General features: G+C 37.9%; 1 protein-coding gene across 4 annotated transcripts in view; it reads right to left on the bottom strand.

The window, feature by feature from the left end:
• The window catches only part of nedd4l (NEDD4 like E3 ubiquitin protein ligase), a 75,406-nt gene extending 62,992 nt beyond the window's left edge, over nt 1-12,414 (bottom strand). For 2 of the 4 annotated variants that reach the window (XM_079587171.1, XM_079587173.1), the window contains exon 1: nt 12,038-12,414. In XM_079587171.1, the coding sequence (XP_079443297.1) occupies nt 12,038-12,082 (45 nt within the window). In that variant the 5' untranslated portion in view covers nt 12,083-12,414. The remainder of the gene's footprint in view (nt 1-12,037) is intronic. The other 2 variants (XM_079587172.1, XM_079587165.1) reach the window with 1 other exon arrangement.
• Between the last annotated feature and the right edge of the window lie 1,039 nt (nt 12,415-13,453).

The following is a 13,453-nucleotide window of genomic DNA, read 5'->3' as shown; positions in this document are numbered from 1 at the left end:
GAAAGGGCCTTCTTCACCCACTTCTGCTCTCTACACGACTGAAATTCTCTTTCTATTTGTCTGATGATCTGCATTATCACAAGACATGCATCGTTCGGGCAGCCCAAGTAAACAACCAGTGTGACAGCTTGTATTTATTCTCCCTGTCATATAGCCTATGACCTAATTATTACAGAACGAACACAGCATGGATGAGATTGGAGAAGATTTTATATTCTGACCGGTACGGGTGTTACCGGCCTCCCACCGGCTGGCCCAGACTGATGCAGCTGTGCTTTTATTAATCAAATGCAAACAAAGACTACATTTCTCTGTGGAGAACCACTACTTGGTATAAAGAAAAATGGATTCAACCATTCATAAACCATGGTTAAAGGTGAACTATGCAGGTTTTCTACCTTAACCGAACAGCTTCGGAGTCATTGGAATGGTTAGATTACACTTTTCGGGTTGAATGGTGGTCGTTTCGCACCCCCCTATCGCCTGTGAGCGGAAAAACCACCCTTGCAACTTTGGGCCGCCGGACGCAGCGTCAGGAAGTATCGCGTGATATCAGGTCGCGATGTAAAGAATTGCTTTACGGCAAAAAGAAATCTGCTAAAATTCTATCATTATTGCGCTCCCTCACGCTGTTCGAACCCAAATGAAGACGTTGTAAAGAATGTCCCGTCTTCTTTGATGTCGTTGATCTACTAGCCTCTGGTATCTGAGAGTCGCCAACAAGTTTTTCGACAGTGTTGTCAAATATCTATTCCGAAGCTGTAGGGGGAGAAACCTGCGAGCAAAAAGCGAGAATACAGCGAAGAAATTCCCGAAACTGCATAGTAAATAAATGTTCCCGAAATAATTTTTTTTTTTAGGACAGAACAAATATTTTGGTTTGCAATTCAATCAAATCAGTTTACAATACACCCCTTGTTCATCTCACATCATTCAAGTATTAGATCTCAAAATATGTTGGCATTTCCAGGACATTAAGACCAGCTGCATATGAAGGCAAACAATGCTCTTCTTTTCATTCCACAAGCACACTCCCTAATCCAGGTCTATATTGCACAGTATCCATCCTCGCCCTAATCACACCGCCAGAACTTGTTGCATTACAACACACCTTTTTCAAATAAACTTGCCAAGAAAAAAACAGCACTAGCCTTTAACTCCGATCAGGCTTATGAAATACCCATCACAGGTCAGATTCTCAAGTTTAGCACAAGTCAAGGATGACACAATACAATCTGGACAACAGAAATGTAAAAAAAAAGTTTTTCCAATCAACATAAATGTACACAGGAATCACAATGGTTGACCCAAGCTTTCGGACAAGTAAACCATTTGAAAGACACGTAATCAATTTTATATTTCAAAGCAATCATAAATAATTCGGTCACACGGTTTTGTCTCAAACTGCTAATTATTGCTTATTTATAGTTAGTAAATTAGTTAGATTAGGTATCGGGTAGGATTAAGGGATATAAAATATGTTCATGCAGAATAAGGCATTCATATCCGCTTTAAACAACTAATATCCTAGTAATATGCATGCTAATAAGCAACTAGTGAGAGTGAGAATTGGACCCTAAACTAAAGTGTTACCAATAATTTGGTAAGCATCTAGCATGAAAGGATTGCAAATGTGTTTTCTCCTTTTACATGCATTGATCACAAACACATTTTCAGAGTGTTGCCTCTATTGACAATTGAATCATAACTGACCGAAAACCTTGTCGTTCGAGACCACTCAAACTTTCAAGCTCTCTGATAAAATTCAAAGCGGCAGGTTAGAGTTGGAACACTCATTTTCTGCCCGTAATTATGATAATTTCCTTGCCTGTCCCTTAATTCTCTAAATGAGGTTAAAAGATCAGAAGATACAGAACGCCAAGCGAGACCCGAAGCTACCATCATGCCTTCCATTCTTACTTGATCCATTCAATCACCTATACACTCTAAAAACTTGAGATGAATTGATAGGGCAGGCCAGGGATGATGGCTGGGTTTGTCCACTAGTGGAAATGACAACTCATCGGTACTGCCGATGAAGGCCAGGGCTGCTGTAGAGGGACTAGAAGAGGATGCGAGAAACAGCCAAGGAATATCTATGGAAAAGGGCTGCTACTCTTCAATGCTGTTATTGTGTTTGAGTACATTTGTGAGTCAGCTCAAACTTTAGCATCCATCTTTTCACATGCAATAGAAAGTCACTCTGTGTGCATCTCACAACAGTTCCTATATGAGCGATTTATAGATTACCACGACAGAATATGCTAATTGAAGATAGTTAACTCCACATCAGCAACAAATTCATCAACTAACCATTCAGAGACGTCCTGTTGCTTCTACATGTTGTCACTTCTTGAGTCTCTCCATCTTTGTCTGACTCCGTTTTAACATTAAAGACAGAACAGTTTCTGTCATTTTAGTGTGTCTGCGTGAGGTAATCGCAGCTGCCAACACACACGAGCTCTTGAAACCCCGCCCTCTGCAGCAGCTCATTTGCATTTAAAGGGCCAGGCACAAAACGGTGCGTTTTTGCAAACCCTCAAAAAGTGACAACTTTAACATGCTATATAAAAATATCTGTGGGGTATTTTGTGCTAAAACTTCGCACATACACTCTGGGGACATCAGAGATTTATTTTACATCTCGTGAAAAGGGCATTTTACCACCCCTTTAAATTAAAATTAGTATTAGCAATACCACTAATTACTATTTGGTCATTGTGGCGAGCAGGACGAGGTCGAGGGACGTGAGAGCGGCGCGAGACCGGTGGCGTGATTAATGATGAGCGACACCTGCGCGACGCACCGGTCTCGTATCTCTCACGGAGGAGTGGAGGCATAAAAGGAGGAGCAACGACAGTGAAGATCGAGAGAGGACAGGCCTGTGTTTGTGTTGTGTTTTATTTCTGTAGCCAGCAGTCGTCCGCGAGGGACTGCTGGCTTATACTTTCATTTTGTATTTGTTTATTTATTTATTAAAATGTTTGAACGTTCGCCGGTTCCCGCCTCCTTCTTCCCATAACATCTAACCTTGTTACAGTCATTAAGATGACAACATCCCTGGAGTAACGTGACCTTAAATGTCTTGCTCATTATGAAGATGGTTCATGGTTGATGAAGATTTGAGGCTACAATCTTTTGGTTACCAGCTCAGATGTTTCACCATCAAGTTACGTCAGCCACAACAAACTTCATTGATATGTCGACTGGAAACATTAGCAAAGGAGGGCCCATGCAATCAAAATAAAGTGATGTTTACTACATCAACAAAACTTTACCGGCTCAATATGTCAAGTCTATAAATAAGGACGAATGGCTTTGCCACAACCGTAGTTTACATGCTTGACTGATATAATAATTAAGTCGCAGGGGCTGCAGCTGATTTTATTTCACATTGATGTAAGATGGCAGGAAAGTATTACTCAGGCTGTGGCTGTCAAGCTGGATAATTAGGATTAAGATTCCACGAGCCTCTTAGAGAACTGAAGCTCTGACTCTGAAGTTTCCTGTGCACACCCAACGATTAGTTCAATGACAGGTTTGGTGTTTCCAAGTAATATCATCGGGTCTCAACTGGGAAACCTTGGTCTGCTGGGGTCATTAGGAGAACTGCAATTCAATATTGTCTTAAATGTCACTGAAAACAACAGCACACCACATTAGCAGTTCCCTAGAGGAAGCCATAAAATGTTGACGGTTCACGGTCAAATCACTGGCTTTACTTTAATACATGGTTCTAAGCATAGGCCAAGTCATGGAACAAAGTTAGAGTGGGTCTGTTTGATAGATTATGCATTTGCATATTAAGTGTAAAGCAGAAAAGAGCCAGACTTTGTACACCAACAGGTTTTCTGAAGCAGAACTAATAAAACAGAAGCTATAGTAAGGAATCTTTTCATCTGGTTCATGAATGAATGTTTTTGTAAGAATTATCTTGTGCTGTCGGCGCCAATAGCCTCGTGGGCAGCGCCGACATATAGCGCAGTTGTGCTTCAGGCGTCCCGTGTTCGAGTCCCGGCTCGTGGACCTTTCCCGATACCGCCCCCCTCTCTCTCTCTCTCCAACTTTGCTTCCTGTAGGCTATGTATTTAAAAATGTAATTTATTCCTGTGATGGCAAAGCTGAATTTTTAGCAGTTATTCAGTGTCACATAATCCTTCAGACGTCATTTTAATGTGTTGATTTAGTGCTCAAAAAACATGTCTAATTATGACATTTTAAACTGATAAAAAAGGCTTAGTAAACTGTTAGACAGATTCAATATTCTCAATGCTGCACAAACAATACATCTCTTTGTTCTCGGTTTATGAACTTTTCATCATGACGCGCTGCTTGCCCCTGACTCCATGTTGCTTTAAGCGCATCATCGTGCGCTCGGGATGCGCAATAGCGATTTTGTGCCACTCTGTATTGGAGCCTTTCGTACTATGACAGCTTTGCATAAAAAGTGGTATGGAGGCATTCCTACTAATCATACGTATAATGCTTCCTTAAGAGCGATTAACCAATTATTAATTCAGGTAACCTACCGAGTTGATTTTGAAAATATGTAATTTTTAACATCTCAAATAGAAACAATTTGTTTAATAATGGTTGCTACACCCCTAATAAGGTCTATCCCAGAAACAAGTTCTCCTATTTTGAGATGCTCTATGAAATTTTAAAAATTGCTCAAATATAATTCATAGATCCATGCTGTCACTGCTAGGGTTGGGTATCGAGAACCGGTTCCAAATGTCCAAAAACCGTGGGTTCGATAAGACACGTGCATATCAATTCCGCTTATTGATTCCTGTGAGCGCATTTTTGTGTGCTGCACACACATTCAAAGCATGTGCACAGAAAAAGTGATTTTAACGTGACTTTAAACAATTCAAGCGCAAGAAGACTAACACGCTTTGTTCTGTTCTGCTCACACATCCAAAAACGACATGTGCACAGAAAGCCGCCTCTCATACTTTATTCTCTTCCACGTCAAAAATATCCTTGTAAAAACAGTCGGTAATGTCTTAAGTGAACGTAAACCGTTGACAACAAAAACACATGTAACATTATATTGTATCCGTGCAGCTCTTAAAGTGACAGCAGCCTAATATTCCTGCTTCCGTCTCTATAATAATGTTAATCAAACATCAAAAGACAGAGAAAATTCCCCTCGCTGTTCTTGACTTTTGTAGCTATATTTGTATTGTTCTTTTTTTTTATTATTGCTGAAGGTTAACTTGTCTTTAATAATGATTGACATTTATATTAGTTAGGCTAGTTGCTTTTATGGTATTTTTAAAACATAGGCAAAAGTTACTTGTGTAAGTGTCCTTTGATTTTTGTTCATATTATTCAGCTACAATGCAATGAATGATAAATGTGAATGATAACAGATTTTTTCCCTTATTGGAATCAAAATTAAGAATCGATAAGTGGAATCAGAATCGTTAAAATTCAAATGACTCCCAACCCGACTCACTGCACAGAGTTATTATCAAAAGGCTTCTGTTTTTAACCTGTCTAAACACAGATTTGCAAACCATTTGTGTCGATGCTTTCATCAGCAGTTACATAATCAAGACTGCTGAGTTCAGTGGATGCATTTCCATATCAATGCAGTTCATAATGTTATGGCACCTGGTTTCGTCAGAACCAAGTCTGCCTTATTGAAAGGTTCACTGTAAGTGCTTCGAAGCATGTCATCATGCTCATTTTGCAATACCTTTTTTAAATGGCCCTAAAGATTAGTCAAACTACACCACAAACAACAGGAACTGAGAAGCCTGCATGCTCAGCAGGCCATTAACAATAATAATAATATAATTGATGATACATTTTAAATGGTGGTTCTGACTTGCGCAAATATGGGCTATTATTTTTCTAAGCAAACACACCTACAATTTTCATCTGGCAGACAATGATACCACCACCATAAAAATCTCTTAGATTCATGTTCATGGAGGAAGTCAAGGGCAATCTAGGGACTATATAATATCTAAGGAGTAGTGATGTGCAAACCTACCTATAAAATTATCTTCATTGTGGGATGTATTAACCATCTTAAGGAAATCCTGTATAAAGTCATGTATCCTACAGTCTCAATCAGCTCCCTAGGTCGTAAAACAGTATATCGGGTTCACAAATCCGAGCACTGGTAAGGAGTCGGACAGTGAGGACCCTGCTCACAACACATTGGAACATTAACTCTCTAGCGATGTATGTTTATGCTGAAATATAATTAATGGTTTGCATTTGAAAAAAAAAACATATATTGCGCGTCATGTGTAGTGAATTGGCTCACATGATGTTTCGCACTTCAGAACTTCTGTTAAGGGAACATTCTTCACAGTGCATTGAGTGACTTTTTAGGGAGAGATTCATTGCACTGGTAGGATTTGGCAATTGAGACAGCCCTAAACTAAAACACACAACCGTTGAGTAGTTTGGGGTCAATGTTTTTGAAAGAAGTCACTTCAGCTCACCAAGACTGATCCTTCAGAAATCACTCTAAAATGCTGATTTGTTCTCAAGAAACATTTCTTTATAATTATCAATGTTGAAAAATAGTTGTGTGCAGCTTGATATTTTTGGGGAAACATGATATTTTTTGATGAACAGAAAGAGCAGCATTTATTTTAAACAGATTTTTTGTAACAATGTTAAAAAACAATTGAATGCATGCTGAATAAAGTTTTGCTAAGCTCCAAGCATTTGAACAGTAGTGTATATTTAATATTTAAATATGCTGATAAACTAGTCAGTTCTTGTTGAGACTCAGTGAGCAAACACCTAGTAACCACCAAGAACACCCTAGAAACCACATAGCAGTCTCATGAAAACCACACAGAACACCCTAGCGAAGTCAACAAGTTCAGCAACAACAACACTAGTAAAAATCTACATTGAATTATTTGTGTTGGTACTCATTTATTTGGAGACTATGAGAAACAGGGTTCATTCAGAGCTAAACGTGTAAGAAGTGGGCAGCAGTCCAATGTTTAGGAATTTGGTTTTGATAACAAGGTTGCAAGTTCAAGTGAAAGGTTCCCTTTATTCATAGTGCCATTATTAAACAACATACTTTATAGGTTGCTCTAGGGGAAACATAGCGACGGGGCAGAGAGCTGGAAGATCTGACCGGTTACATCGCTGACCTCAGTAAGCATGCGGCTGCTATGTGCGGAATGCTTAATTACTATCTATTGTTTCATCCTACTATGCAACTCAGTTACTCTCTGAATTGCACACAGAATTAAACACAGTTTCCAAATCCAACTCGCCCTGAATTCCAAATTCAAAAATTCCATTGAACACCACTAAATGGACAACACGTTCCACGCTTTCTATTCTCATGCTTCTTTCGCACTTAGAATTCATGGACGCAAATTGATATGAAATACTTTAAAGGGGTCATGAACTGGCTTTTGATTTTTTGATATATTGTTGTCTGATGTCAACTTGTGACGCTTGCTTGGTTTTTAATAGGCTAAGTAATAGGCTATTTTCTACCCTGGTTTTGAGCCTAGCTCCTGAAACGCTTGTTTTTTTATGGGCGTGCCGCATTGAAGACTTGGGAAGTAAACAACCACTATGATTGGATAACAGTTTTGCATATAATAATGAGTTTCATGTTATGCGCAAATCAGTGGGCGGGGCTAACACGTAGTGTTAAAGTAGGCGTCGATCTTGGGGTTTTCGACACCCTTTGACGTCATAGATCCCCACTTTCAAAAACCAGTCATTCGCTGTGCCTGGTGTCAATAAAAGCTTTTATTGGACTAATAAGGAAGTTTTCAGTTCTGAAACTTACAGGATATTCTTATAGTATGATGACATCTTGTATGTCAAAAGCTCATATGTTGATTTCTCAGTTCATCACCCCTTTAAATATAAAAATGCAAAATGTTGACCTTGGCTAAGAAAGAGAGAGAGAGAGAGACACTCATTCAATATTGACAAGAAAATAAAACATTTAAAAGGAGGAGCACTGCCTGCAACCTAAACAAACAAGAGATTTTCTGCAACATAGCCTATAACGCAACTAAAAAATAATTCTGAATTTCTGATATCTGGCTGCCATCAAAATAGAAATTACAGTTGAAAAGCACTATATGGGTGTATACTTGCCCTTAGGGATAAACAAAGTAATACATCTATCAATAGGGGAACTAGCTTTATATATAATAGTAGTAAATCAATGGTAGATTTTGAGGAGTCTCCGGTTTCTCAGGTTTTCTAGCTTCATCTTCAGACCTCAGCACAGAGGCATGCCACACGGATCAAGAAAACATGATTCGGCTGCAACTATAGCTCATGTATTTTTAATGAAGATGATGTAACAGCATGTCCGCTGTATCACATTCCACGCTCATGACGCTGAGCGAGTGAGTGCGTAATCGAGTAAACGTTTGTGTGTCCTCCCTGTGTGTAAAACAGACATCCACATGTCCAAATTATCAGATTATTGTTATTATTTAATGGTTTTAAGTTAATGTTTTTCTTTGACAACCTACTCTGCTGTTTGTATGCTGTAATATATGTACATCCTACCTAAGGTGAAGGCTTACACATGAATAATAATGTTATGTGATGGTCACTGAGCAGACTTAACGTATTGGCTATGTGCTAATCCGAAGGTAAATTACCATTGTTCATGAATATTCTTCAACTGGGCACTCCCAGATGATTATCAAGCAATGTATGCATTACACATGTCTTAAATGTCTTAATTTTTTTAATACAAGACACATTTTTATGTTCAAAAACATCTAGTGCAATGGAATAGAACCAACATAGACCAACAATTTACAATTCCAAAAGGAAATGCAACAACATGATTGGTTCACTTTAAACATTAACTTAAACTTTCTCTGTTTACTTGGAAACATGAATAGCAGCACGGTGAAATAGAAATTGTGTGACAGTAAAGACATAACGGTGACATAAGATGTTATATCTAGGCTATTTCAAATAAATGCTTTTCTTTTGAACTTTTCATTCATCAAATAATCCTGAAAAAGATATATTATCAGATAAATTCATTGTGCAACCTAAACTACACATGGTTATCTAATAAACCTGTAGCATATTACTCAATGGGAGTTAAACAAATGAGGTCGAAAATTCCACAAGAGTTTTGTCAATAAAAGCTCTAAAGGAATTGCCAGACTGTTCCTAAGGGAGAACTTGTCATTCCTGTGTACAGACAGTGTCTTGGGAACTGAGGTCTATAGGAGTTGAAAGGCACGGTCATGCCCAGCAGGAACTCTGGGAGCGAGTGATGGGATCCCACAGGACTGAGAAAATGTAGTGTGGTAAACAGACCCGCTGACAAGGCTGACTCCAAGCCAACTTGATAGATGCTTGTCGCATACTAATGAAGCGGTGCATGTCGTCTGCATTTGGTGTCTGTGCGCCTGTGTGGATTTTGCAATAATCTGGGATGCCATGTCAACATGATGGGTTACTGGAGGGGAAATACTTGTGATCAACCAATGACTGATACAGAGATTGCTAGTATAATTCTGTTTTATAGTATTGAAATATCTATTCAATGATGATCACATTCACTCTAAATTTAAATGTGGACTCATGTATTTTCTGTAAAGCTGCTTTAAGTGTATTGTGAAAAACTAAAAGTAAACAAACACTTATAAGAAACACCACTTCTGTTAAGGGGGGTTCACACAAGCTACGTTTACATGCACCTAATACACCGTTTTATAATGGGACAGATGGATCATGGACTGAAAAGCCTAAAACATCTCAATCTGGGGCTATATGGACCAAAAATCATATCTTGGTATTTTTAGGCTGAATGGCGAAATACGATATATATATAGATACAATTCATCCATGTAGAAAAAAAATGTAGGGCAGAGGGTAGTAAAGGTCTCAGAAAAAAATGGTATTAAACATTAAATTATTATTATAGTTAAAATGGCCTGTAAATGAATGAAAACAATTTTTTTGGTTTGAACAAATGCTTCATTTAAACAAACTTGAAACCATTTGTTTGATTCGTTTCTTAATTTCAATCATCAAAAACATGTAAATATTTGATGTAAATGTAGGCCTAATAGGCTAATTGATTGTGGATTAGATTCTATCATTAATAATTTATTAAAATGAAGAATAATAGTCCTATGAAATAGCCTACATTTTCGATTTATGATTTAATACAAATATATATAAACGGTGGTGATCAAATTAATGCATAAAACTTACTATTTAATTCATGTTTTAAAATGTAATCAAATGAAAACGTAACTTTTATCCTTTTATTTTTTTGCCAAAGTGCTGAACAACAAAAATTTACTAAATAAAACAAGGACAAATAATTAAATTCCTTAAATAATGTTGAAATAAATTGTATTGTTGTTGTTTTTGTTGATGTTATCATTATTTTGATAAGTTAATTCTATCATACAATAGTAATATGTTTCTGTCATAACTGAAATGCGGGTTTGCAGTCGACTGTTAGAAAGTTTAAGCAGAAATTATTGGGGAAGCCTGTCATAAGTCACCAGAGAGAAGTATGACTTTTCACCCCAACACTGAGTTATATTTTAATTCAAAATTACGAGGTCAAAAAAATTTTTGGGATGAGTAATTCACAATAAGATTAATAACATGCATTTAGAAAATAGATCAGGTGAATTTTCATTTAATGCTGACTTTAATCAAATAAAGTCAAGTTTACACTTTTGTGCAGATCTTATTTTCTAAAAGGTTTTCATAGGAGAACATAGGGATGTTGAGTCTTTTCTCCTGCGGTTTAACACCCAAACACAAACATTGAACAAATGCTTAACTTTGATCATCCACCGTTTAACCTGCGGATGAACATCTAGCTAGTAACATTCCTCTTTGTTTACATGAAACATATCAAGACCCATTGTGCAGAAATTATTGATTAACTTTGCCTATTCATACGTTACAGTTTCAGGATTTTGGACTAAAAGTACTGCAGTACTTTTCCACATAAAAACCTTGTATGCTTTGCATGCCAGATCACAGATCTTTTCCAGAAATTGCTGACTGGCCAATTTAACATGATACGGACTTAAATATGTAGATGCCAACTTGTACATACAGTAGTACATGACTCGGGACTGTCCTTTGGACTCAAATATCAACGCCTAATAAACACTTCACTGATATTTACACCTATGAACAATGTGTGGCCTTGAACTACATCACCATCGGCATTAAAAACTAAAAGACATATTTAGTATGCCAGCTGAGAGAAGCAGCATTGACTAAAAAAGCATCAAGGCAGACCCAAATGAATCATGAACGAACACCTGCTTCCTAAGGCGGCCCTCAGACTCTCAAGACAGTTGACCTGAATTTTCAGGGGTCACACCGGGCCCTGTTAGGACAAACAACATGGTGTTGTGGTTGCTACAAAATCTGCTGTAAGATTATTAGAAACACTGTAATACTGGTTTCAGCAAGAAGTAACTAGAGATAAATCTTGATTATGATGCATTCATCTTTTCACCCACATGGTTTCTTCAAGGCAATATCATGGAAAACTATTAATGTGTTGCTACAAATACATCTTTCCTACTAATAGAGAAACAAAAACATCCATCAGTCAGCCATTTATAGTGTCAATGTCAATTACATCAACACCCAACAACAAGATCCTGATTTTTGACAGGTGAGCTGCCAATCATAAAAACCAACACATTATGCCTTAGATCACTTAAATCTAGACTACTATTTTGGTAGTAATAGGAAGATATTACGATTTGATGACAGCGTTACATTTTCTAACACTAGGCTATCCCATTCAATCTAATGGAGAAATGGGAAGAATAAGCTGATAGCAATTGGCATTTAAATACTTAATAACCTTCATATTTATATTTGTAACAATAAAACAATTGTCACAAACAAAAGATCATTTGTCACACTGGAAACCCCATTTAAAAAAACAGAAATCAGGTATTGAAAAATTATAAACATAACGTTACAGTGGTGGAAGGCATATTGTGTCTTAAAGATGGTAACGTTATGGTTTAAAAAAAAAAACAGTACTTACTTCATCCTCTGAGAGTCCATAAATGGGTTCAGAATTCGTAGCCATAAAGCCAAAGGGCAATTTAATACACACATACACGAAAACACACACACACACACTCGTGTGAAAGCTGGAACAATAGCAAAGTCTGTCTTCCTCCACCTCCTGTGAATGCAAGTTGATCCAAAGCAACGAAGTCTGAATGCAAAAAAACGATTATCCTTTTAAACCATATCGTCACAGAAGATGTACGTCCACCGGTTTAATCTCTTTTAACGGCTGAAATTCGGTGAATACACGCTTAATTTCCCCCAACAATATGATTTCCCCTCGTCAAGTGCAAACGCGAATCATTCACTTCCTCTCAGGATCCCAAACACTCCCCGCTGAATTGAGTGACAACGTACCGCGCCAATCACAGGGTTTACCGAAACTCGGAGAGGACAGACTAGCCAATCGGTGCCGACTGAGGGCGGGGCAAAGTTGTTGCACTCTTGTGGAGTAATCAGGGATGGGTAGTTAGATCCCAATATAGGATCCTTAAAGAGCTTGACGTTTGTATATAATATTACATATATATCGGTGGGTCTGTATGTATATATTATGTGTATTAATACTTAGGCCTTTTAAAAGCCCGTAATAAGCTTCTTGAATCTTAAAGCTGGCACAGGTCTCCAAAAGCGGTGCTCTATCATCCTCTAGAGTCCAGAGGCGCGGGAACATATTTTATCTAGGGGGTGCTGGGGGCGGGGCTTAATGGGGCGGGGCTTGATATTGCGGGGTGGTGACGGTAGAGAATTTTTTTAACAAAATCATAATATTAAAAAGCCCAAACAAAAAGATGACCATACAAAGGAATGAGGACAGAGTTATGTGAGAACGCTCAGAACTCATGATACATTTTAAAAACACAGCACAAAAAGCTGCATCTTACATTATGATACATGCTCAGTTGAGTTATGTGCCGGTTCACACAGAATGCATTATCTTTCAAAGCGAAAATGCAAGATGCCACACGCGGGCAGTGGAAAAGGGAAAAACGCAAGGTCTCGAGGCGCGTTTTAGTTTAACTTATTTTAACTAGAGTGTTGCGTTTTGAGAACGCTGTGTCATGCGCGAGACGCGAGCGCAACCAAAAAAAGAGGTGTAAACTATAAATTCTGGTGGTGGTCACCAGGTAAGGATGGCCACTGCCTACCGGTGTGTGTATCCTGATGACATCGCTATAGGCTATCATTTGATACTACCAAGGGTATCATGGTTCTTCCCTCATCATAGGTCACAAAATCACTATTCAATTCATACATTAATCTAAGTTCTTGTTAAAGAGACTCAAGAAGGAATAATATGGTTGAAATCTATAAAGTTTACTAAATGACAAAACAGAGAGAACAAAAATATTTAAGAGAGATAGAGAGTTAGGCTTATATCCAGGGC

Source organism: Phoxinus phoxinus, assembly GCF_949152265.1.
Source record: "Phoxinus phoxinus genome assembly, chromosome: 17".
Classification (NCBI taxonomy): Eukaryota; Metazoa; Chordata; class Actinopteri; order Cypriniformes; family Leuciscidae; genus Phoxinus; species Phoxinus phoxinus.
Note: the sequence above shows the minus strand (reverse complement) of the source record. Positions and strands in the feature narration are given on the sequence as shown.